The 27010-nt window shown below is 40.2% G+C and overlaps 1 protein-coding gene across 1 annotated transcript in view; it reads right to left on the reverse strand.

The window, feature by feature from the left end:
* Positions 1 to 27010, reverse strand: part of PTPRR (protein tyrosine phosphatase receptor type R) — a 195208-nt gene that overhangs the window by 91401 nt on the left and 76797 nt on the right. Inside the window, exon 3 of the mRNA XM_065408440.1 lies at positions 4090 to 4203. Coding sequence (XP_065264512.1) covers positions 4090 to 4203 — 114 coding nt within the window. The remainder of the gene's footprint in view (positions 1 to 4089; positions 4204 to 27010) is intronic.

Below are 27010 nucleotides of genomic sequence, written 5' to 3' on the forward strand. Positions count from 1 at the left end.
AGGTCATGGGTCATGAATTTTTGTTTATGGCCCGTGACCTGTTCATGACTTTTACTAAAAATACCTGTGATTAAAAACGTAGCCTTACTTATAATCACTTAAAATCTATCTTTTGTAATCAATAAACTTATTCTAAAGTTTATCCTTACCAGTGATTTTCACTGAAGTGCTTGGTAAATCTGCTCAGGTTACAAAGGCTGGTGTACGTCCACTTCCCATTGATGAAGTGGTGAACCAATTCATAAACTTGCATTGCTCAAGAAAGGGTCTTGAGCAGTGTAAGACAATATAATCTGGTAGTACAACGCTGGGAGCTGGGGGGATTTGGCTGGTGCCTTTCTTTGTGTGATCCGTGAGCAGCTCTGGGATCATTCATGCAGTCTGGCTGCGTGTGGGGCTCCACATGCAGTTGTACTGAGTGGCAACAGCTCCTGGAAGGGTTTGCTGCTTGTCACCAGTAAGGCATTGTGAGAGACAACCCATATTAGTGAGTTAAGGGGGCACAGTGCTCCCACAGTCCCAGGTTGCACCCTGAGGATCCCATCACAAGTACAGTATAGTTCTTTCCATACTATACATTCATCAGATATTAACAATCTTAGCTAGTTTTAAATGGAAAATCACAGATTTAGAAAATTATTTTTTAAAGGACTTATTCTCCCTCCTTAGAAACAAAATGTCACCAGTTTTTGTGAACATGGTACCTTAAGATCTACAAGACCATTCCTGAACACATGCTGCTGAAGCCCACTATCAAAGCAGGAATATTAATGTCATAACAAGACATTTAAATTACTATCTGAAAAACTCAGATATTATGGTGATGATGACTTAGAAATGTATCAGAAACAAACAGAGACAGACCAACATATAGTCTGAGCAAGAATCACATGTATATTTGAATTAAGGGATGGGGTATAAAGAAAATGAGAATAAACTTCCTTCTGGAAATGTACCATAGAATTGACTAAAAATTAACAGATTTATAGATTTTAAGGCCAGAAGGAACCATTGTAAACATCTAGTCCGGTGGTTCTCAAATGTTTATACTGATTACCTCTTTCACATAGCAGCCTCTGAGTGCGACCCCCTCTTATAAATTAAAAACACTTTTTTATATATTTAACACCATTATAAATGCTGGAGGCAAAGTGGGGTTGGGGTGGAGGTTGACAGCTCACAACTCCCCATGTAATAACCTTGCGACCCGAGGGGTCCCGACCCCCAGTTTGTGAACCCCTGGTCTAGTCTGACCTCACGCATAACACACACTATAGGACCTCCCTGTATTAATTCCTGCATCAAGTCCTATAGCTGCTTGAACTAAAGTAAATCTTTTAGACAGACATCCAATCTTGATTTTAAAATGATCAGTGATGCAGAATGCACCACAACCCATGGTAAGTTATTCCAATGGTTAATTACTCTCACTATTAAAAATGTGCACGTTATTTCTAATCTGTGTTTTTCTAGCTTCAACTTCCAGCCATTAGATCTTGTTTTAACTTTGTCTGCTAGACTGAAGAGCCCTTTATTATCACATTTCTGTTCCCCATGTAGGTACTTGAAGACTGTGATCAAGTCACACCTTAACTTTATCTTTATCAGGCTGAATAGATGGAGCTCCTGGAGTCTCTCACTATAAAGCAGAGGTCCCCAAAGTGTGGTGAGCACCCCCCTCCGGGGGGCTTGTGGGATATTTAGGGGGGCATGGTGGGTCCAGGCCAGCCCCCATGGAGGGTGGGGAGGGAGTGCCACCCAGCCCCTCCCTGCCCCGAGCTCTGCTACGGCCCCGCATCCAGCCATGGCCCCGGCTCCCAGCCCTGCGCCTGGCCCCATCCCAGCCTCGGTGCAGCTCCGCACCTGGCTGGGGGCCTGGCTGTGGCTCCGCTCCCACCCGGGGCCGAGGCTGGGGGTGGGGCCGGGAATGGAGCTGCACCCGGCCGTGGGCCTGGCTGCTGGCCCCCACCGGGGCTCGGTTGCAACTCTGCTCCTGTCCCCGCCCCCAGCTGCGGCTTGGTCCCCATCCCCAGTCCCATCCCTGTGGCCCCAGCCTCAGCCCCCTTACTCCTGTCCATGTCCCCGCCCAGCAGCACCACTGTGGGGGGAAGCGGAGCTGATGGGGTAAGGTGGGCACAGCCCTCAAAATTTGGGGACCACTGCTATAAGGCATATTTTCCAATCCTTTAATCATACCTGTGGTTTTTCTCTTAACTCTCTCCAATTTTTCAACATCCTTCTTGGATTGTGGACAACAGAACTTGACACTACAATATTCCAGTAGTGGCTACACCAGTGCCAGATACAGAGGTAATGTAACCTCCCTACTATTCAATATTCCTGTGTTTATACATCCATGGATAGAGCCCTGCGCGGATGCAAAATTTATATCTGCAGATATGGATATCCACAGATATAAATTGGTATCCACGGAGCTGCAGGGCTCTACCAGGAACTGCAGCAATGAAACCAACAGCTGCCGCTCCCAGGAGCCAGCGCCCCATGCCGGCAGCTTCTCTGACATGGATATACCACCCCCAGCTCTGCCCTGGGTCTTGCTAGTGGGTGCAAGCGTCTCACACGCTCCCAGACAGGAGACGCAGACTGCTGCATGGAAGGGACTCCTGTCCAGAAGCGTGTGAGCCATTTGCACATACTGGCACGACCCTGGACAGTTGCCAGTGAGCCTGGTGCCCACCCCAGTGGGTGGGGCTGGGGGCGGTACAGCAACGCCGGAGGAGCCACCAGTGCAGGGAGCTGGCTCCTGGGAGCGGCAGCCCAATATGCTGCTGCTTTCACCACTGCAATTCCCGGTAGAGCCCTGCAGCTCCACGGATACCAATTTATATTCACGGATATCTGCATTTGCGGATATGAATTTTGTATCCGCGCGGGGCTCTATCCATGGATCGCATTGGGCCTGTTAGCCACAGCGAGACACTGCGAGCTCATATGAAGCTGATTATCCATCATGGTCCTCAAGTCTTTTCCAGAGAGTCACTGATTCCCAACACAGAGTCCCCTGTCCTGAAACTATGGGTTTCATCCTTTGCTCCTAGGTGTATGACCTTACATTGAAATGCATATTGTTTGCCTGTGCCCAGTTTACCAACCTGTCCAGATGTCTCTGCATCAGTGAACTGTCCTCTTCATTATTTACCACTCCCTCAATCTTTGTGGCATCTGCAAACTTTATCAGTGATAATTTTATGTCTCTCTTACCCCCACCCCAAGTCATTGATTAAAATGTTAAATAGCATAGGGCCCAAGAAAGAACCTATCCCTGTGGGACCTCCCTAGAAACACAGCATTTTAATGATGACTCCCCATTTATAATACATTTTGAGATCTCTCATTTAAGCAGTTCTTATTTCATTTAATGTGCGCCAAGATCATTTTGTATTGTTCTAGTTTATTGATCAAGATTTTGTGGGGTACCAAGTCTAATGCCTTACAGAAGTCTAGTACATCAAAACTATAACCTTTATCAGTCCAATTTGTACTCTCATCAGAAATATCAAGTTAATTTGACTATGGATCTATTTTCCATAAACCCATGCTGACTGGCATGAAATATATTATTCTCCTTGCAGTGTTTATTAGTCAAGTCCCAGATCAGCCATTCCATTATTTTACCAGGGATCAGTGTCAGGCTGACAGGGCTATAATCTGGATCATCCAGTTTACTCTTTTAAAATATTGGTGCAACATTAGCTTTCCTCCAGACCTCTGTGACGTCCCCAGTGTTACAAGATTTATTGAAAAAAAATCAACTTTTCCAATCAAGAGAGCTCCTCGGCCAATTCTTTTAAAACCCTTGGATGAAACCAAGAGCGTTCTATAGAATTTACTCTATAAATAATTCTGGAATTATGCTAGAATTTAATAGATAATTCCTTTCCATACGTTTTTTAAACCATTTGATAACAGGGATATCATTTTCTATTATGCTCAATAGAATGGTTTAAAAAACTATAGAAAGGGGATCTTTTTTCAATCAGAGTCTATTGGACTTTTCCATAAAGGCAGGAAAGCTAATTTAACTGAAATTACCCGGTAATTTTCTTACACAAAATTCTTGGTACTTACAATGAGTCGGTTGATATGAATTTGCTGTGGTAACAGTCCTAAAGCTGCAGCCACTCCTTGGCGGAATATCCGAAGCAACGTGATATTCAGCTTGTTTACATCCATTTGCAGTGCCTGAAAAACAAAAACAAATGAGTTCTGTGCTCAGCACATACAGTTCTCGACTAATGATTGACCTCTATGAATCTTACTAATTGTTTTTCCTCAAGATGATAATCTGTGAAATTGATTTGCATTTTTAATAAGGAAAAAGTACAAGGGAAGTGTGTTAAATGTTGTCAGTTGAAAAAAGTCTTTACCCATGAAAAACTTCCTTTGAAGTCAATGGAATTTTACCTGAGTAAGAATTGAAGTAAAGATCATTCCCCAGGAATCCACATGTAACAGGGGCCCTGTGCATGTAGATCTCTCCCTTCACAGATGGAAGGTGGTGAGGGAGAGCTGCACACATAACACTTCACCCCTCCCTTGCTCCTTTGTGGATACTATGTGCAGGTGAAGGCAGGAAGGAGGAAAGGAAATGTCACGCTGAGTGGCACTAACTGGCATTTCTACAGGAGAGGCTAACCTGGAACTGAGTAAGACCTTTAAAGAGGTCTACCCAAACCAAATTGAACTGGTTGATTTAACTGAATGAAAATGATTTTTCATGTAAGAATTTCACCTTTCTACTTAAAGCCATCAGTGTGGCTGAGTGACTTGCTCAAGGTCCCAGAATGCGCGAGGGTCAATCTGGGAGAAGCTTTCATTCAGCTCTAAGTACCCTAGGATGGCTTCCCCCTTCCCAGATAGACCTATGTGAGCAAGATTAACTAGCAGTGGGCAAGACATCAAACTACGACTGTGCTTGATAAAGAAAGAACTATTTTCTTAAAGAAATCTCCCTCTCGGTGACACAGGATTTTCAGTCACAAAATTTGCCTGCAATAGTTTTTGATTATGTATAAACCAGGAAAATATAAAGCTCCAAGAGAAATATGTAAAACAGGAGAGGTAGAGGAAAGGGAAAAGAGAGAGAAAACAAATCTCTAAATAAATGCTCGTGGGAGTAGAGCTCCTTTTTAATATCGTTATGCCACTCTGATATTACTGTATCTTGGTGCCTAGATACTATGGTGACTGGTATTCTGTAAATATGATAGAGCACATATATTAGGATAGACATATTAGATTAGAAGAATTAGATAGGTCTAATCTGCCTAGACTAGATAAACTGGGATAAAAGAGAAACATGTCTGGAGTCCAAACCTTTCTGATCCGCTGGAAATCACAAAATTATTAAGCTAACTGTACCGTTATGGAGCATATACATTGTGGGTACTAGCATATGGCAGATCAATATAACAAAATGTTAGCATACATTTTAAAATTATTTCTTACTCAGTTACTCCTGCTGCTCCTTTTGCTTTGGAAAAGGAAAGACTGAAACATCCACTGTTAGACAACACTAATTAATCATTTACTCTTTGCCGATCAACAGTGTTTATCATGTATTGCACCTGCTCTCTAAGGAGTATACAATTTTGAATCTGCTACCCATCCTCATTTCCCAGAGCAATTATTAATCTGGCTATTGCAAGTGTAGCGACAGTTTCTAGGTTTATATGCTCCAGCAAAACAGGTGATTTGAAGGGAAAGAGTTCTTGCCTGCAATAAATAAAATGCCTGGAAAGAGGTATTTCCAAAATGAAAATTCAGAACAGAAAACCAAAGAAGAAACATTTAACACTGGGATTCCATCGGCGTCTCAGTACATGGATTTTCATCCTGGGGGAATGAAATTGTGCACAACGGGATTTAATTCAAATATGGAGTAATATCTTTTCTCTATTATAACAATTTATTGAGTCAAGTGCAAGATTTGTTACTCAGGCTAAAGTCAAATAAAGCCTCTCTCTTTTCTCCTTTATTCTGCTTCCCAACATCATCCTTTTGCTGCTCTGATTTCTCTGCTTGTCTGCCTCTCAAACATACCACTGCTCTTCATTATTCTGGTTCCTCCTTTCGGAACTTCAGTAACTACACCCACCTGCCCCTACCTTCTGTTACCAATTTCTCTCCCACCACCTACTACTGGGTAGTCAGAATATATATATCAGGGGTAAAAAGGATTAAGATGTGAGTCTTCAAAAGTATCTTTTTCAATTTATTTTTGTTTTGTCTAAAAAAAATAAGGACCAGAAAATTGAAAACCATAAAACAGGTCATGTGCAAAAAGAAAACTCATAAATGGATTGCTTTATTTGCATTGCTATCCACTTATATATATTAGGTCACTAACAAATATTAATTGATCTATAGTGAATGCCAGAAAGTTGCTGTATGACACACAGAATGAAGAATAAAAAGTTCCAACACCCTTAACAGGCACAATTTTTTGTGGTACTTGTTTGATTCAAGATTGAGGAGTGAAAATGCCCTCTCAAGTGTTCTAGTGATTATTTTGTCTTTGTTATTTGTGTGAATGGAAGATGGCTCTGCATGGGAAGATTAAAGGATGGATGACTTGGGCAGCAACGTTAGCAGTATCTATTAGGATTTCAATATGGCTTACTAAGATTCATTGTGACTACAGTTTCAGTTGGGTAGTGACAGATCTGTTATGAATAAACATATGCCATTCATGATTCTACTTTTGAGTGTAATCTGGATCTGTCATAAATCAGAGAGATCTGGGTCGGTACACTGAGCCAGCTTATTTGCACAACTCTGCACTCAACCGTGCTCTAACATTTCGCAGAACGAAGAGGAGGGGTGAGTAGTGTATTGTGTTCATTCTGCTTGCAAGGCTTGAGGTAGCCAGAGACAAAGACTAGTTTATTTGGCTCCTGTCATTTCCTGTACACCTGAGGCATGATGTAGATTTATGATTTTGTTGGCTTATATACCATCAGGTTGTATGGAAAATGTCAGGTCTAAACTCTCTAAAATAGCGTTGGTGCAACGTTTGGGGTCTTTATGTATTATTATCTTTGATGACTCCCACGTGCATGCAGATGTCAGCGCAGATGTTTCTGGAAATTATGGATTCTTTTGCTTTTATCCAGAGGGTTTTTCCACAGAGCCAGCCACATTCTCAGGCTTGCCTTTGTGTCTATTTGGAATATTTCAGATACATTGGTCAGCCTTTCTGGCTCTTGTCCAAACCTGAATCAGTTCATTAGATTTTCTGTGTATAATTGTGTATCAACAGCATTCTGATAATACTGTATCCCATGTTTAGAAATGAACTCACATGGAGAGAGAGAGATTGAATTTTTTTGGCAGCTAACTTTTCCCATCACAAAATGTGGCTTAGTTGAAATCAATATTTTCCTATTGATTTTGACACAATTTTCCAATGGGAAAATTGTAAACTTTTTTTCCTGAATGTACATTTCAAAACAATTTTTTTGTTATGACTTTAAATGTTGTATTTGGAAACAGTAAAATTTTGACTTAGGGATTTTGGGGATACCCCCGCCCCCCCTTTTTAAACTTCTCCTCTATTTTTCCCAACAGGGAAAACAGGAAACATTTTGGGTTTTTGACCAGCCCAATATTTTTATAATATAATATAAAGTCCAGGCTGAATTATAATTGTGGCTTATGATAACAAAATTGCAGAGCCACAATTCTATTTTACCTGCAATTTGTATTCATTTTTCTGAATATCAAGCAACTCTTTTGATGATTAATGAATGCTCCAAATCAGGGATGTCATGGCTTCGGGTATTAGCAATTACCCAGAGCTACTTATGCAAACTGCCACATGTACTTTTCTACTAGGAACACAATGTGAAAATCAAAACAGAATCACTTCCTGGAAACTTTATACTCTTCCAAGGCCATCAGGTAATGACTGAAAATGTTGGGGGGGAATCTTGGGGCTAGGCTTAAAAATTATAGAAAAAAATCACCTGCAATTGCAGAGAAAATGATGACATATGTTGTTTGAGGTAATTAGAACTGGACGAAGTATAGGCAAATGCTGAACACACTTCTCTGGCCATATAATTCAATTGTGACCTGGAATACACCTCTATTCCAGTCATGCAATTTTCCTATGAGGAGACTGCTAAACGAATGTATAGGGACTGAGATCAAACAGTTCATATTTACTTGGAGCCTGTGAACATTTCAGGTAAGTTGTCCAAGGAATATTTTTGTGATCAAGAAATTAACTCAACATACAGATTGCAGATTGGTTAGGTGGTAGGAATTGGCATTTAGATTGCTGCAGCCCCGTTCATTAAAACCAAATTTTGCATATTCAGATGGACACATTGCACAAGTTCACAGAAATTTTTGCTGTGAGGCAAAATCTAAATTTTAGGTAAAATTTAATGCTTCTTAATTTTATGAATTTGTAAGATAATAAAGAACATATATTTCTGGCACTTGATATATTCATATAGTGCAATGAAAAATAATGTATACACACATACTATGAGCTCTCAGAAGGAAATCAAGACTAGAAGTAATACTAGTGGGAAGTGTACGGATAATCTAATTAGTTAGCATGACAACTGACACAGTGGACACTGCGTTCTCCATGTTTTCCCCTAGGGGACACTGATTGAAATTGAAATGTGGGAAATACAAAATGAATAAAAGGAAATACTTTTTTGCAGTGTGTAATTAAACTGTAGAACTCACTGTTCAGACCAAGAACTTAAGATGCTAAAAGGGACTAAACATTTATATGGATAGGAAGAATATCCAGAGTTGTTATAATTAATGATAACACACATTTTGTGGAAGTGATATTAAACATCATGCTTCAGGGCTTAAGGCAAACTCTTCACTATGAGAGACCAGGATAAGACCTAATGTGGGGTTCAGAGTAACTCATATCTGCCTACTGAAGGGTTCTTACAATTTCCTCTGAAGCATCTGGTACTGGCCAGTCAGAAACAGGATATCGGACCTGAGGGACCTTGAGTCTAATCCAATTCAGCAATTCCTATATATCTATGTAGCTAGCGAAATGCTTTTTCAGAGACTATTGCATCATAGCGTTATTGATGATTCTATGCCATAACAGGTATTCAAGTAAAGAAAGTTTTTCCTCAACCATATTATTTGAAATTCAGACCAGTAAAGTTGTTCGGAATGTAGCCAGCGTGGCTAACCTCAACTGCCTTAGTCCCTTGACAAATTAGAGTATGTCTCACTAAAATATTAACTTAGTTTGCAAATAAGATCAGCTGTTTTTTGGGGGGGAAAGCTGACCACTTCTGTAGGAAGTGTCAAAGCAGGAATGAGAAATGCTCTGTCTGTAGTGCATAGCTTTCACCTAGATTCACTCATTGAGGTTTTAGGTATGCTTGGAGCATTATAGTCAGGCATCTGTAGAAAGGACCCATACCCTTCATGGTTATTAAAACATGTAGACACATGTTTGGCTCATTATTGATGAGGACTGTTAACGTCTCTCTTCAAGAGGGCATTCAGGGACATCTGAGATTTTGTCAAATTTCCAGCCATGCTTGGACTATGTTTAAACTGTTACTCAGCAAACCAACATTGAATATTAACCACCTCATATTGTCTGATCTCAAACTTTTCTTTTTCAGGGAAGACTATTGAAAAGATAGTGATGGACCAGCTCCAGTTGCACTTTGATGTCACAGAATACTTTGATTCCTATCAGTCTAGGTTGTGCATTAATATCTATTGCTGGTGATCTTCTATCAATGATAAAGAGCAAGATGTCTATGAAGATACCACATGATAACCACTAGTATGATCTTATGGGAAGGGACGGAATAATATTTCAGAGGATTTGCTGCTGCTTCTCTGAGAAGTCTCAGAAGGCATTTTTTTATTCCTCTCTCAGGGCTCTCACATTTGTGTCACTCCTGTTCAGCACTTATTTGAAGACATTAGGTGATATAGCGAGATATTTTGGGCTGCATTGTCTTCAATATGCTGATGAAACTCAGTTCTACATCTCCTTTTCATCAAACCTGGGCCTGGATTCACCTCTCCTTGATTATCACATGTCATTGGGGGGAGGGAGCATGGAGATTCATTAGTCTATTCACCATATTCTATGTCTATCTCATAATCCCACATAAGAGCATCTGTAAGGGCCCTGATCCAAAGCCCACTACAGTCAATGGAAGTTTCTCTTTTGAAGTCAATAGGCTTTGCATCGCACCATAAGAGCTCAGTGGGTTTCAGGCTCCACAGTTTTAAAGGGGTAGGACAGGGAGAAGGGTGAGGGATGTACACTCTCCAGGGCACTGTACTCCACTTCGCGACTCTTGGAATTAAGTTAATGCTGATCGTGAAAGCATTGTCTGAGTCTTTGTTACCCTCTGTATTATGAAAACCACTTGGGGGAGGGTAAGGAAAGGTTCTGGAGGCAGCAGGAATGCAATGGGCCTGTGCCAATCCATAAGGATTGTAGGATCTTCTGGGTTCCATAAGGAGAAGGGAGATTTCTCCTGCACCACACAATGGCACTTAAATAAATGATAAAGAAGAAACCCATTGAATAAAAAAACATGCATGGAAATCTATAACTCCCTTTAAATGTGATATTGCATCTATTATAAGTTGAAACCTAATTTTTTCCATTGATTCAGTACTAACTATCAGAAAGTATAGCCTGGCAATAACAAAAGGAAGGCTGGAAAAGTGGGTAATGTGCTAGCCTGTGAGTGGCTTGGAAGATCTGGGTTCAATTTCCTGCTCCACCATAGACTTCTAGTGTGACCTCGTCTCTGCCTCACTTTGCCATCTGTAAAGTGGTGATAGTAGCACTTCCTCACCTCACAGGGACATTGTGAGGTTAAATACACTAAAGAGTCTGAGGTGCTCAGATACTATAGTAGTGGGGGCCATATACATATCTAGACATTTACAACTCGTTTCAGAGCCATCCTTGACTTTGCCTTGAAAAGTTAGTTTTTGCCCTTCCTTAATTTGGTTCTGCATTTCCCCAAGGCCTGGGTTTTAAATGAGAATGAAATTATGTCAGGCTTGTTAAAAGGATCAGTAGGGGTGTATTTCAAAGCCACTGGAATGATAGATTTCTCAGCCCTTTCTGACTCTTTTTTCTCTCGTTACTCCTGAGTTATATGCCAGAGAGTTGACAGCAATGATCTGCTGCAAGAGCAAAAGACAATACACAGACAGATGAAAACATGGAGAGAGAGAGAGAGAGAGAGAGAGAGAGAGAGAGAGAGAGAGTTCAGCTGAACCATTTTAACCCTCTTATTCTTTAAGAAATATGCAATGATTAGTGCATAACATTGTCCAAACAGTTCTTATTAAATGTACAGAAACCAAATACTTCCCTCTATTATAAGAGAAAGAAAGGGTGCTATTATCTACAGTACAATTTTTATGCCCAGCATGATTGCAGCAATCATATCACATTTCAACCTCCCAAAGCTTACCTGTAATACTCAGAGTAATGGGCTCTTTTGAGCATGTTCAGTACAGCACTTTCTAATACATTCTTTTTTTCTCTCTGATTATGGAGTCTCTAGGTACTGTCTGTGTAAAGTTTGAAGCATGAGGGAACATGTACTGTCTTTCCCTGCTTCTTTGATGAAAGATGTATTATAAGTTTTTTCAAACTACCCTCAGTTACTGAAATTTAAATTCCTGTTGTAGTTTTGTGAAATGGCTTAAAGAATATAGAAATCATTTCCAGGAAGCTCTCAGGAGGAGCAGTGACATTTTTATATAGAATTATAAACTAGTACATGACAGAAAATAGATGATCATTTTTTAAAATATATTGCTCAAGACCAAACTATAACTTACTTTTAACCACAAGACACTCATTGACTTTTATAGGAGTCACACTACCAAAGCCCTTCACATAGCTTAGAAAGTTTAAAGGTAAGAATCCAACACTATTGACTGGCTATATTGCTTGCATGTTTATTTTCACAGACAATTTTGCCAATAGTTAAAGATGAGTAAAATATTCTGGTTAAATTAGAAATCTTCCTGAACCTTTGCGCAAATGGAACCTTTTTGGGGAGATACAGAACACTTTTTTATTTTCATGCCCTTCTGTCTCTCCACAGGACTAGAGCTGGGGGAATAACTGATTTTTCAGTTTCGTGGCAGTGAAAAAAATCAGTTTGGGTTGAACTGAATCTGAATGTTTTCAGAATTTTTGGTGAATCAGAAGTCTGTTTTGGGTCTGTTCTAGGGGATTTGAAGCTAGATCTCCCATGTCCTTGGTAAGTGCCTTAGCCATTGGGCTAAAGGTTAAAAGGGGGGAAAGCAGATACAGCAGCAGCAGCACCTCTTCCTCCAGCCATTTTTTAAATGGCCAGAACTATTTGCCTGAAATTCATGAATAGTTTTGGGTCACCCAAGATCACATTTTTGTCAAATAAACTATTCAAAAAATTTCACCCAACTGTACTTGGGACATGAAGGAGAAGAGCTGAAATACTACCAAAAAAGATATTCTTGCACTATTTCTGGGCCCGCTAGAAGCAGGATGTTCATGAGAAAGCCTCTTGTTTGTGTTTTCCAAACTTCCTTTGCAATACTAAAAGATCTGGAATGTTTAGACAAACATCATGGCCAAGATTTTCAGAAATGACAGGTAATTTTGCTGCTTCAATTTTTGGATGACCAGCTTGAGATTCTCTGACAGAGCCTGATTTTCAGACTGACAGCATCCTGTAATATCCTGAACAAACCTTGTGAAATTAAGATAAACTCTATTGAATTAAGTTAAACCTTATTGAATTAGGGTTAGTACCTCTGGGGTACAGTGCATTAAAATGTAATTTTGTATGTCTCATTGTGGCACTATATGTACTTTCTCCAATAGGGAGGGGATGCTAATGAACTTCCACTGTTATCAGCCCTTTAAAGCCGCCCCCTGGAGAGGTTCACATGTACTCAAATATGGATTTTCCAGGGACCAACATACAAAAAGTATTTTTTTGATAAATATCCTGGATTCAGGGCCTTCTTCCTGATCTAGCAAATGGACAGGACCCTTGGTCCACAGAGGGCCCCAATCCTTTGCTAAAGGTTGGAAGGGCAGGTACTGTGGCCCCTTAAGACCATGCACTTGTTCTGAGCTGAAGCTGTGATGAACTTGTGATCACAAAGGAAACCCTGGGGGTGGGCAGTTGAAGGACTGCTCCTACCAGAGCCCATGTTAGAGTGGGGATTGGGTCTGGTAAGGTTATTAGCATGCATGCAGGTTATTTTATTGTTTTCAATATATTTTCTCTGTAGTGTTTTTACCCTAAGCATACAGTAGGCTTGCATAGAAAGAATGATGTGCTACTTATAAATGTTGACAATTAAGCTGGCTATGTCAACACTACACACGACTGGTGGCAGCATGCAGTATACATGTAGCTACATGTCACAGCGAAAAGCAGGCTCATCTACTGTGGTATGTGGCTACATGTGCCAGCGAAAGGCTCTGGCAGAGGGGATGTAGTGGGGAAAGGCTTCAGCAGCTCCCTGCTGCCAGAGCCTTTCACTGTGGGGAAAGGCTCCAACAACAGGGAAATTTCAGAGCCTTTTCCAGTCTTGGAGTCTTTCCCTGAGGTGTGGAAGGGCCTTTCCCTGCTGCTGGAGTTTTTCCCTGTGGTGAAGAAGAGCTCCAACAATGGGGAGCTAGTAGCCGTTCCCTGCTGAGGGAGTTTTTTTCTGTGGAGGAGAAAGACTCCAGCAGCCGGGTGACAGCAGGCCACTACCTTGCTAAAAATAACAGTGTGGACGGGGAAGTATGGGTTGGGCGAGTAGAAAGCATGCAGGGTATGTGCTCGAGTACATACCCGCACCCTTCAGGTATGTCCTTACTCCAGTTATGTCCTTACTCCAGTTGCCTAAGTAGTGCCTCACCAGCTACACTGCTCTTTATACCCAGGCTATGGGGGCTATGCAAGTATGTGCTTTACGCGCTGCTGACAGAAGTGTGCAGTGTAGATCCACTTAAGAAGCTTTTCGGTATCCATGTCAGGGTGGTGCAGGGGTCTCGTTGCCTGATTCCCCTCTCTTCTGGACCTCTCAGCAAGTCCCGTCATTGCCCTAATTCTCCACCCATTTGTTGTGGGGTAGGTCACGGGGGTGCCCGGTCACGTATGGTCACAAGAAAGGGAAGAGGCTGTACTGGAGCTGGTTAGGTGCTCTGCGAATGACACTTACTATGGAACCTGGTAATACGGCCTAGTGGCCTGAGTCAATAAAGCAGCCCTTCCACTCAGGGCAGCGAGGCCTAATGGCCAGAGTCAATACAGAAGCCCCTTACAGTCAGGGTAGCGTGGCCTAATGGCTGGAGTTAATAAAGCCACCCTCGCAGTCGGGTCAGTGTGACCTAGTGGCCAGAGTCAATAAAGTTATACCCCTCTGTGGGATTGTGTGGCCTATTGGCCCATTGGGGAAGTGGGGGGCCACTCAGGAGGGTGTGACACCCCAGGTAGGGGAACTTGGGCCCTCCCTGTTCTTCCGAGCCCCAGCACAGGGCCCTGGCAATGGCAGGGTTACTTGCCACTGAGTCAGCAGGGATCCTCCCGAAACACGCTGATTGATTCCCCGGTTCACCCACCAGAGCAAATTCTAAGTCCCCGTGCTGCTTCCTACCCTGTCTTCGCCAGTGAGGTTCCCATGGGTCTCTGGGGTCCTCAGGCGGTGTAGCTCCTGATGGCAGGGCCTCCTCTTGGGGTTGGTCAGGCAGCCTGGAATCCAACTGGGGCTCAGTGTGCCTTGATTCTGAAGTTGGGTCCTGTAGCAGCTCCCTGGAGAGAGCCTACAGCTGGTGTCCTCTCCCTTCAGCAGCCTGCCCAGACCGAGCTGGGCTGCTTCCTTTTATACCTTTTATACCTTGCCCCAGCAGAAGTGAAGGGGCATGGCTTCCTCAGCCTGCAATGCACAGTGAACCCCTGCAGAGCCACCTGCACCCCGTCACACCTGGTCAGAAGTGAGACAGACGTGGGTCTCCATCCAAGAAAGGCAACAGCTGGGGATCTGGAGGCCTGAGACTGAATGTCCTTGCTGGCCCACTAAGGGGAAATACAGGTGCAATTGCCCTCAAGTGTTCCAGAGTGCTCAGTACTTTCTGAAAACCAGGCCTTTTAAAGATGTCTCAAAGTGACCCTTGGTTGTTAGGTGCTGATCTACACTGAACCTCTCAACCCTTTGAGCTTTGTCCAATACTACTGTAATCACCGAGATATGGGAACAAAATTGATAGCATTGACTTTCCTATCTATTTCAACGCCATATAAACCGAAACCAGCCAATATTAAATATCATGTTTGTCATTGCATTTAATCTCCTATAGTTTAAGAAGCATCACCTGAACTGCATTCTGGGCCTGATGCAGAAAAAAATAATCTCCATAGTTTGAGGACCACGGATACTTCACAGAACTCTCCAGTGCTGCCAACTTTCATGATTTTATCATGAATAAGTGAGAATCTTAGAATTCATTTGATAAAAGAGTACGTTTCTAGCCTCACGGTTGCTTCAAAACGTGAAACCTATAGGCTCCAAAATCAAACACTAGCTGTATTATTATTGTTTAAAAAACCAAACTCGTGAACTAAAGACAATCTCATGATTTTTGAACTCTTGGAGTTGGCAATACCAAATGCATCATATCCATACAGACTCTGAGGTGCAAATTTCTCTTCTCTTGAGCAGCTGAATGGATAGATACTGATGTACTACTGAAGACCAAAAGTATAGTTTACATTTAAGCGGAAATACTAACACTTAATATTCTCAGACTCATACAGGGTTTTAACTGCACAACTCCCACAGACATAAATGTCAGTTTGGTATTTTAGGTCTCCCTCTCCAGTCTAGGCCGCTAATACTGCCCATGTTGGACTCTTGAGAATTATGTTGGATACCAGATGCTGCAAATTGGGACAAGTTTTTCATGTGTTGACTAAACACTGTGGAAAAAACTTTAAGAGGCCACAGCCCAATCTATTTTTCTTTAATGAGGTTTCCATTTGGGAAGTCAAACAGTGAGAGCAAGAAAGTGCCTTTTTTTTTTTACATTACCGCCAACTCTTTAATGATTGGAAGCCAGGGCCCTTCAGTGTGTGTGTGTGTTGGTCAGGGGTTGGGGGGGGAGGAGGGATAACATTGTCTCTACCATTCCAATAGTCAGGGCATCCCTCCAAGCTAATATTTTGTAAACAGATAACCCAGTTTTCCTAATAAATTTTAGAAAGAGATTGACAGCAACGTAAAAGGTAGTTCATTCTTTATGTATTCAGATTTGTTTGCTATGCCTATCCCAGGCTCTAGGTGTTCAAACAAGCCATTCAAGAAAGTCTACACTCATAAATAATGCAAAGAAAAACCCCACAGTCCTCCTATATCTTCCCATCCTTAAACATCTCTTCATTTTTAGGATGCATTTTATTTGTAAGTGTTTTTAATATTGTAAAAACATCCTTACTTTCCCAAAAGGAATTTACTCAACAAGTGGAATACTTAGCAATTTGGAATGCATCGACTTTATTACCACCATCACTTCTTTATGTTTTATTTTTATTACAGGCATTCCAAATTCAACTATCACAGCAGCACTGTCACCACTTACCATTGTGAACCCTCTTTGCCCTTCCTGCTTAATAAGCATATAACACTAGTCAGGACTTGTTCAAGGCTTAAATCTTGAAAGTACTGATTAAATATTAACTGATTAACTGCTTGCTTTATACTTGTACTTTGCTCATTTTACACTTTGCCCTTTTGCTTGCATTGCATTTGCTGCATTGGATCCAGGGTAGGAAAGTGAGATGAAACTCCCTGAAGATACTTATGTGGATGACCTCAGTATTTTCCTGGGTCTGGCCTTCAAGTCTTGCTGAATATGTCTACACTCTAAAATGGGATTATGGAGAAATACTGGCGCTGGCTCTCATCCAGCTAGGGAGTGAAACACAGAATGTAGCCGTGCTGTTACAAGTGGCGGGATGCCCAAGCCATCTCAAATACATGCCTAGGGTTTCAGACGGGTATGTGCTGCGGGCAGTCAGCCAATCCCACAGCTCGCACTGCTGCAGCTACGCTCTGTGTTCAGCTCGCTTGCTCAATGAGAGCTAGCACGAGTACGTCTCCTCAAGCTGGGAATCACACCCCCAGCTCAAAGTGTAAACATACCCGCTCTTTTTTCACATTTACAGTCAGAAAGGAATTTTATTGGGCATCAAGTCTTTGTACCCTCCCTTGTTTTCCCCTGTTCGTTACTCTTTCCATTTGTTTTTGCGGAATTTTTCCTTCTCTGTTTTTCCTCACTTCCAGTTCTTCAGCATCTCCCCCTCCACACAAGCAACACAAGCAAGAAGAAACTTGAGCAGTGCCAATTGCATCTGTGCAATTCAATTTCGGATAATGGATGCAGCAAGACAAATGTACCTGTGATCACTTACATTTCCCCTTCCCTTATACCACACAACCTCAAGGAGGAGACTCTTAAGCATAGAATAATACAAAGAAATAATAATAATCTATACAATGAAAAAGTGACTGTTCAGTTGTCAAAAACTAGTGGAAAAGATATGTATTAATTTGCTTTACGGGTGAAATTCACATACTGGGCATTTGCAGGAGCCAACATAACAGCTCTGAGGCTACTGCTCCATTTTAGGGATAAGAATAGCAGTCCCTGCCTCTCTAAATCCACACTGTTAGAGTCCGTAGCTTCTGGGTGTATGCATGGCTCAAAGGAGGGTGAAAAGCCCAAACGGCACATTCACCATACCTAAGGCCCAATCCCATAGGGGACTGCATGTGGGTGTCCTGCTGTGCTTAGATGGAGCCCCACTGACTTCTGAAAAACACATGACATCTGCCTTATTACAAGGAAAATCAGCAATCATGTAAGGAAATACTGTGTTAGAAGTTATTTCCATTAGCAATAGGTTCTGGTTGCCTTTTTTTTTTTAAGTGCTTGATTGGAATCTAACTGAAAATCAGGGGCCAAATTCATCAGTGGAGCTGCACCTGCATACACATGTGCTGAATTTGGTCCTACATGTTTAAGCCTGAATTTTTAAAAAACTGTAGGAAATTTCAGGAGAAGGTGCTTTAAATTATATATTATATTGTATGTATATACTATATATGATGGTACCATGCAGAGAAAGGAATTTCATATGAGATTGTGGTTGTTTTATTTTTAATCCATAACACTAAGTAGAAGCCATTGATTTTAAAATTATTCTGACAAATTAGCTCCTATTATTTACAAGCCTAATAGCATGTAACTATGATAAGGCAGAAATCAATTTAGTTAAGGGTCCAATCCTGCAAACACTTACTCACGAGTCATTCCAATCCACACAAATGATCCCATTGAAATCAATAGGTTTACCTGCATGAATAAAGGCTGCGTCTATGGCAAGACTGGTGATATGTGAGCTAAATGTAGACATCTCTGATCTTTATACCAAATAATCTATGGGTTAATCGCTCCCTGCCTCTCTCCTAGACTAGAACTAACTTTCCTGACAATGATAAACATTAGATTGTACGCAAATCTTCTAAAGTGATGGGGGAAGCTGACTTAATTGGGACCAAAGCAGTCAAAAATATAATAGAACAGCCCTATAATGGGTATGGAGAAAGGGTTGATGAACTAAATGGCTCTTTTCCCTGTCTTTTTTCTAGGATTTTATGACCTCTTCTGACAAGCAAAAAACCTCCCCAAAAACTCTTCAGACAGATATTGCATACTTAAATAATTACCTCTCTTAGGGGAAAAAGGGAAAACGAGAAAAAAAGTTTAAATTAAAAATGCAGATTTTAAAAAAATCTTTGCATTTGTTGAGCAGAACAAGCAGCAAGAACAAGCAAAATATTTTTTTAAGTTAATCAGAATTCTAAATTTTGCTATTACGCAGTGTTCTGTCCCTGTGACAAAAAGGCTTTGGAAATATAATACCTTCCACAAATTGTTGCAGCAATAATTAAGAAAAAAAAATTCAATGGAGCTGCATGGCTACAAATGAGCCCATAGTTGGTAGTTTATTTCCCAGGTCTCCCTTGTGTTAAAGATACAGCCCCATGACAACAATACAAAGATCAGTTTTTGGGTTACTATGAAAAACGGATGAATCCGCTAGAGTTTTCTGTTCACCATACAAGAAATACAAGACCAAAAATACTACAGTGCATACAATCCAACATTTCCTGCACACAATCAGTGTCATCCACTCACTATATCAATTTACTATACTAAACAGACCTATATCACACCGAATAACCTGATGGAGTCTCTTACTTTTCCAAAAGCCGTTCAGGTGCTGCTGTTGTGTCCACATCCATGTGCAAAATTCTGTGCATCTCATTTTCACATCAATAATCAGCCCTAATCATGCAGGTTTCTAAGTCAACAGAGAAAGAAAAGCTAATCCCATTCAGCCTCTAGAAAGTGACTGCCTGGTATTATTGCTAGAGACATAACTGGTCCCAGAACTGCTGAGGTGTGCTCCCTGGGGGGACACCACAGGTACTTGCTGTTTCTGCAGTTTACCAGAACTGGAATGTACAGAGAGGATGCTTCTCATAGTAATTAGCAAATCTGCACAGAGGTCTAGAAGGTGCGTTACGTAAGTTAGTCATCCATCAGGTATCAACAAGAAGATCCCATATCCAGAATGAGTAGCCCTATAGAACTACTGTATTCAAATAGCTGCTTTCTACTGGTTCCACCGTGCAGCTACCTGTGAGCAACCTGACTCTGAACACAGAGAGGGATTTTAGCCCATTGAAATATTAATCTCAAATGATAAACAACATCAGGTTTCCAACAGCCTGTGTTATTATTGATTGGATTGGCATTGTGTACCTAGTGACCTTTACTCCCTCTTTGCATAGATTTTTCTTCCTGGAGCAAATTTTGCTCCCTATTACAACACCAATATAATAGACAACAGAATCTGGTCCCATGACTGTTTACAAAAGCAGTTCTGAAGTTATCAAAATAAAGAAGTTTAATCACAAGCTGAGTGTTGATTCACTGTGTATCTCAGCAGGACACAAAATATTGCAAACAATGAAGCTCCTTTCAATAATAAATAATAACAATTCTATACTCACATATAGAACTCTTTTCATTTATGGGTCTCAAAACATTTTACAATGGAGAAAAAGTAGCAGAAGTGTGAAGTGACTTGCTTGCAGTCATGCAACAGGTCAGTGACAAAGCTGTGAATAAAACCCAGGTCTCCAGATGCCCAGTCCAGCATCCTATCCACTAAACCATAATATTTCCCTTTCCATATTTTTGGTTTGTCATATTACACTGTATGTAAAATATTTTAGTATAAAATTTGATTAATACTGAGCCATAATCACATTTAAAACTCCTCTGGTAAACAATTTCTAAAGTACAGAAAGAAGGTATTACATGTATATTTTATTTGTAATGGTGTAGAAGATTGACAGAACCTTTGGATCTGGATTTTTTAAACCTATTTCACTACATATGTTCCTTTTTTATGTTTGCATACTGTAACATAAGTCATAAGGTCCTGCTAGATTACATTAAGATCTATTTTTAGGTACTTATATGATCCTCCAGGGCCCAGATTTTAAAAAGTACTTAGGTGTTGCAACACCTAACTGATTAAGCAACCTAAATCTCATTTTCAAAAGTGTTTTATACATTTAGGAGTCTAAATCCCATTGACTGTCTATGGGACTTTTAAGATACACATTTTTCCTTATGAAATATTAAAGAATGTTGTTATTTGTTTTGATGACCTGGAAAAAGATTAGAAATTGGCCTTGAAAAGTCATGTACTTTCATTCTTTTACTTAATGTGGTTTGAAAACACATTATGACTTATAAGTCTTTTAAAGTACAATGTGTTATTAGAGATTCTAAATTGTCATCCTGAAATTAAGTTAAATTCCCAAGATTTCATTGGTGTTATTCTGTTGTTTCTCTTCTTCTTGTTATCGACCCTCTCTTTTCTTTTATGCTAAAAATACACATACAGAGAACTGATCATAGAGTTGTTCAAAAACAGGAAAACAATTTTGCAAAAAGTTACAAAAATTTCTTGTTTATATTTTACAGAGTTCAAAATAGACCCATTTACCATTTTCATGAAATTGATTGTTAAAAGTTTTGAACCAAATTTTTATCAAAATCACATTTTATATTTGTTATTTACCAAAACCTGGTGAATTTTGAAAATTTTGAAAACGATTTTGGTAAAAATATTTTAAAAATTGATAAAGTTGATAATTTTCCACAAAAAAATTGTTGTTGAAAACAAGGTTTTTTTTGTTTTTTTTTAACCAGTTTGTGCAAAAAAGTGTTGCCTGGCTCTAATAGAACATTCTTACACATACTATACACACACATATACAAAGAAATATTTGTAGAGTTTTAACCATGAACAAAACATATAGATACACACTGTAGGATGGTGGGAAGAGCAGAAGCTGGAGGATCATACTGGGAATTTAGAAGAGAAGCAACAGTGCCAAGATCGGGTTATGTTTGAAGGGCTGGGAAGACAGAAACAGAGGAATGGTATACAGGAGCAACCAGGAACTGGCTTAGAGAATTAGAAGAGCAGAAGTAGAGAACTGGCAATTGGATTAAATTTATAAATCCAATTTGCTTCCACTGATGGGAATTTTACATTCATGTTTTTGCTAAATTCAAAATGTGCTAACTCAGTTTGATGAATGGGGTAATTTTTCACTTTAGGCACTGTTGTTCACACCTATTTGGATGCTATTATTTCATTCTTTCTGTCTCAAAAAGCCAATTTCATAAGGGTGTCTACACAGCCTGTGGTAGAGAGCCTCCCAGCCTGGGTCAACAGACTCAGGGTGGCAGGGCTAGCACTGTAAACATAGCTGTGCAGACAGTGCCTTGGAGCTGCAGCTCAGGCTGGAGCCTGAGCTCTCAAGACTAGCGAAGGGGGTGGGTGTCAGAGCCCGAGCTCCAGCCCAAGTCACAACTTCAAGGTGCTGTCTATTCAGCTGTTTTACAACATTAGTGTGAGCCCCATTAGCCCATGTCTGTTCACCTGAGCTAGGAGGCTTGCTTCCATGGGCTGTGTAGATATACCCAAAAAGGCTAGAAAATTTAAAGTTTTCCTTTTAATAAAAAGGGGTTTGCTTCTGAAGAAAACTGCAGATCCTCTGAAAAAACTGTAATTCTGTGACTCCATCTACATTTCTATGACAAGAGAATTATTGTCCCTGGATTTCACATATCTAACTAGTGACTTCATATTATCAGGGAAGAGGAAGCTCTATGGCCAGTATGGTTACGGACAATAAGATTTTTTTAAAATCAGATAGAAAATTAACCCTAGCAATGGTATAGTTCTGTTATTAGATGGAGATTATAAAATTGCCACTAATGGTGCAGAAAAGGCAGAAGGGTTCAATAAATATTTCGGTTGTGTATTTGGAAAGAAGCTGGCTGATGTATTCATATCTTACAGCAATAATGAAATACTTTCCATCCCAACAGTAACTAGGCAGGATGTTAAACAGCAGCTACTGAAGTTAAATGTTTTAAATCTGCAGGACCGGACAACTTGCACCCAAGAATTGGCTGAAGGTCTCTTTCCAGAATCTGGTCTTGTCCCAATTGTATTCAATATTCTGATCAATGATCTTGAAGAAAATATCAAATCATTACTAATAAAGTTTGCATATAACACAAAATTGCTGGAGTGGTAAATAATCATAAGGACAGATCAGTTCTACACTGTGATCTGAATAAGCCAGGCTCACTTGAACAACATTTTTTAATGCAGCCAAATACAAGGTCAGATACGTCTAGGAACAAAGACTGTAGGTCACCCTTACAGGATGACGGACTGTGTTTTGGAAAGCAGTGACTCTGAATGGAACATAGGGATCATGGTAGAGAACTAGTTGAGCATGATTTCCCAGTGCAATGCAGTGTCTAAGAGCTAATGTAATCCTTAGATATACAAGGGATACAGGATAATATCAAGTAGTAGGAGTGAGGTGTTAACCACCGCTATATACAGCATTATTCTTTCTTCTTTATCCTCCCACATCCTCAGGTACATAAAGTATCCACCAATTTCCACCATTTATTTCAGTCTTGTGCTGGTCTGTTTAGACTTCTGAGTGTTATGCTGATGGATTTGGCTTCTTTGTTGTTCTGCCTAATACTTCTCTAGGTCGTCCTTTTTTCCTCTTTCCAGAATTATCACTTGCCATGGAAGTCATGTTGGTGGCATCCTTAAACCATGTCTTATATATGTCCACGATCATCTTCTTACCATACTTGATGATTTAGGTTTGTTTTCTCTACTTAGAATTTCTGATATTGGAAGAAACTCTTTCCAAAGGACTCTGAAGATATTTCGCAGGCCTTTACTTAGGAAGGAGTCGATCTTCTTATCAATTTCTGTTTTAGATTTCCATGATTCTGCTCCATAAAGGACAGACATGATGCCAATGTTAAAAAAAATGTTTTTTGTGTCAGTGCCACTCATGCTACTTTTACAAATCTTTTCAAGTTTATGAAAGTAGTTTGCTGCTTTTGATATTTGTTGCTTGGCATCTAGCATAATATCCCCATTATTGCACATTTCACTCTCTAGACAGGTAAAATGACTTACTATTTCTAGTGTTTCTTCTCTGACTCTAATGGTTACTTTGGGGACATTTATAGCCAAATATTTTGTCTTCCCATTGTTGATGAACAAACCAACTTGTTTTGTTGTATCTGGCCAAAGCTGGGTCTTCTTTTTCATTAAACAGGACAATCTCATTAGCAAAAATGAGATTATCCAATTGTGCTTTATCATTCATCCACAAAATTCCTCAGTTGCCTTCTGTGGTTAATTTCCTCATGACATAGTCAATGACTAGTGCAAATAATAGTGGGGACATAATACATCCTTACTTTACTCCATTCTCACTGCAAATGACTGGCTGATGATGTCACCATATCTGACTGCACATTCTGCATTATCATATCTTGATTATTCTAATTATTTTTGCTAGTATTCCATAATGCACATAATTCTCCAAAGATTATCATTAGCTTTCTGGAAATCTATATAATTTATCAAAAGAGGTGCATAACAGCATCAGTAAGACCAAGACCATTACTGGAAACTCTGTCCAGTTCTGGTGTCCCCACTTCAAAAATGATGTTGACAAATTGGAAAGGCTTTAGAAATGAGCTTCAAGAATGATTTGAGCTTTGGAAATCGTGCTTTATAGTGAAAGACTAAAGAACTCAATCTATTTAGTTTATCCAAGAGAAGTTTAAGAGGTGACTTGATCATGATCTAAAAGTGCTTACATAAGGAGAAGATTTCCGATAGCATAGGGTTCCTTACTCTAGCCATCAGAGGCATAACACGATCCAATGCTTGGAAGCTGAAGCTAGACACATTCAAACTGGAAATAATGTATAAATTTTTTTGTATAGTGAGGATACTTAACAATTGGAAGACCTTACCTAGGGATGTCGTCGATTCTATATCATTAAAAGTCTTTAAATAAAAACTGCATATCTTTCTAAAAAGATATGCTTCATACAGAAGTTATGGGCTTGATGCAGAAATAATTAGGTGAAGTTTTATGGCCTGTGCTATATAGGAAGTCAGACTAGATTATCATAATGGTCCCTTCTGGCTTTATGCATCTGTGAATATCCCATATGTTTTATCTGCATGCTGTTCTCAGAGATTGCCAACAGTTAATTTAACTGATCTGTTGAATTTAAAATTACACACACACAAAACAGCTTTAATTCAATGTTATTTCATTAAAATCACACTCACACACACAGATTCAGCAGTACATGGTGATTTTTTTTACAGTCCAGCTGCTTCTAGCTTTGTAAGCAGATAATGACTTTATTACGGCTAATGAGCTGAATCTTACCAGGTGACACACAGCACCTGAGGGGTGACTTGAACAGACTACAGTTTACTCTTGGTTCCTGCATGTGTTATTTAATTAGCAACATCAGTTTTGAATGCCATATACGCTGCCCACTGAAAACACAGGCAATTCCAAACAGGCAGCCAGCCTTCTTTTCTCAATGACATTTGGAGAAAAACTATGATTTGCTTCACACTGTTAAAAATAATCGAAGGGAAACATTTTTCATGCTGTGTGTCACTCAGATAAGCCTAACAATTCCACACATGGACAGATATTTTCTGCTACTATTTTGGGGCAGTGGACAGAAATAAGATGCTAATAAAAAGTGTGCCCCTCAGCAAAGTTTCCCAGAAAGATTTTGCCTAAACAATATTAGGGTGCCAAACAAAAACAAAAGCCAACCAACCCAATAAAACCCTACTCATTTTCCTGAGTGAACCAAGGGCGAGAAGGGCCAGTGCGAAGACTTCTGCATTGCTTTAGTCTCCCATTGTGGCTGGTCAGGCAGTGTGTGCATGCAGAAAGGGGCACTTCAGGGAGGATTCTACAGCTCTTGTGCCAGAAGGAGTCTCTGCATTGACCCTGCATAGGTTGGCACCCAGAATGGCAAGAGGGGCAGGATTTAGGTTTACAGAGGTTGCATGGCCCTACCATAGCATGCACGTGGTGTGGAGGGAGACGAAGCAGTTACTATGGTGGGGCTGTACTGTGTAGGGGTGGAGTTCCCTTTCTCCACCCCTGCACTTCAGCCACATGAAGACTGATTATTCAGACATTTCTCCCTTCCATGCAGAGCCCCATTTCCAGCTGCTGTCCCTACTTTTGCTCTCCTCTGCACCATGCTGCATGGAGCTTTTGTAACTAGAGCCCTCCACAGCATTTTGGAAGTGAACAAACTGCTTGCTGCCTTTTATTAGTGCTCAGAGTTAAATAAAACCCGTGCAAAATCTGTAAAAATCACACAGAGAAAATGATAAACTCTCAAAAGGAAGCCCATCCCATTGGCCCTACAGCTGTAATGCCCAAAGCCATCCATCCAGCACGTTGGCACACAGATTACATGCACGCATCAGCTAATTTTATGTTCCTACCACTCAGTGAGACATAGGTACATAATGCATTTGTTTATTATCTGTCCATTATGATTTCAGAGCACTGACTCAATACCTCAAGGGTACTGAGGGACGCTGCTACTGTAACATTACACACATTAAAATCGACTTTATAAAAGATTAATCACAACACTAAAATGAATGCCTAGATCCCATCTGATTACACTTACATGTGTCTGGATAAATATTATACCCTTAAAATAAATCAAGCTATGACATGGAAATTAATAATTGGCCAGAGACAGTGGCCCTGTGCCACAGAAGACACCTTGAGATCTGTGGGCTTTGGGAACACAGAACCCCCCACTTTCCCTCCTAAAGGGAAGGAAGTAATTCCATGAAGGGAAACCTCACTGAGTTTCCCTTGTCCCTCTTCAATAGGAAAACCTGCAGGAAGGAACTATCTGGCACTTGGTTAACAATTCTGTGGATGATGCCACAGAACAGAAAAGAATTGAAGTCACTTTCCCAGAGTTGTGATGTTTTTTCAGTAATAACATTAAGACTTGCTTTTGCCACTAAAATTACCAGCTGTGATTCTGAATGTACATAAGGACAGACCTGCCAAGCTAGTAAGTGGCATTTTACAGTCATTTTTCAGAACAGAGGCAGTTCTGGTCCCAATTGGGCACATGAGTAGTTCTATTAACTTCCACAGGATGACTCACACACGTTTGGTTATGCATGTACTTATAGCTGCCTTGCTGGATTTGGGCCTTTGAAGCTTTATACATCTTACTTAGTGAGATAAAAGAAAATATACTTGATCTATAATGACTGCATTTATCAGTATTCACTGCTCCATTGTTTTTCATTCTTATAATGTGATGGTTTCATGAACATCATATCATCATATTACTTATAGGACCCAATATTTTCCAAATATTTGTTGTATTTCAGTTAGCATGAAATCTAAAAATATCTGCCACGAAATAAAATTAAGA

Source organism: Emys orbicularis, chromosome 1, assembly GCF_028017835.1.
Source record: "Emys orbicularis isolate rEmyOrb1 chromosome 1, rEmyOrb1.hap1, whole genome shotgun sequence".
Taxonomy (NCBI): Eukaryota; Metazoa; Chordata; order Testudines; family Emydidae; genus Emys; species Emys orbicularis.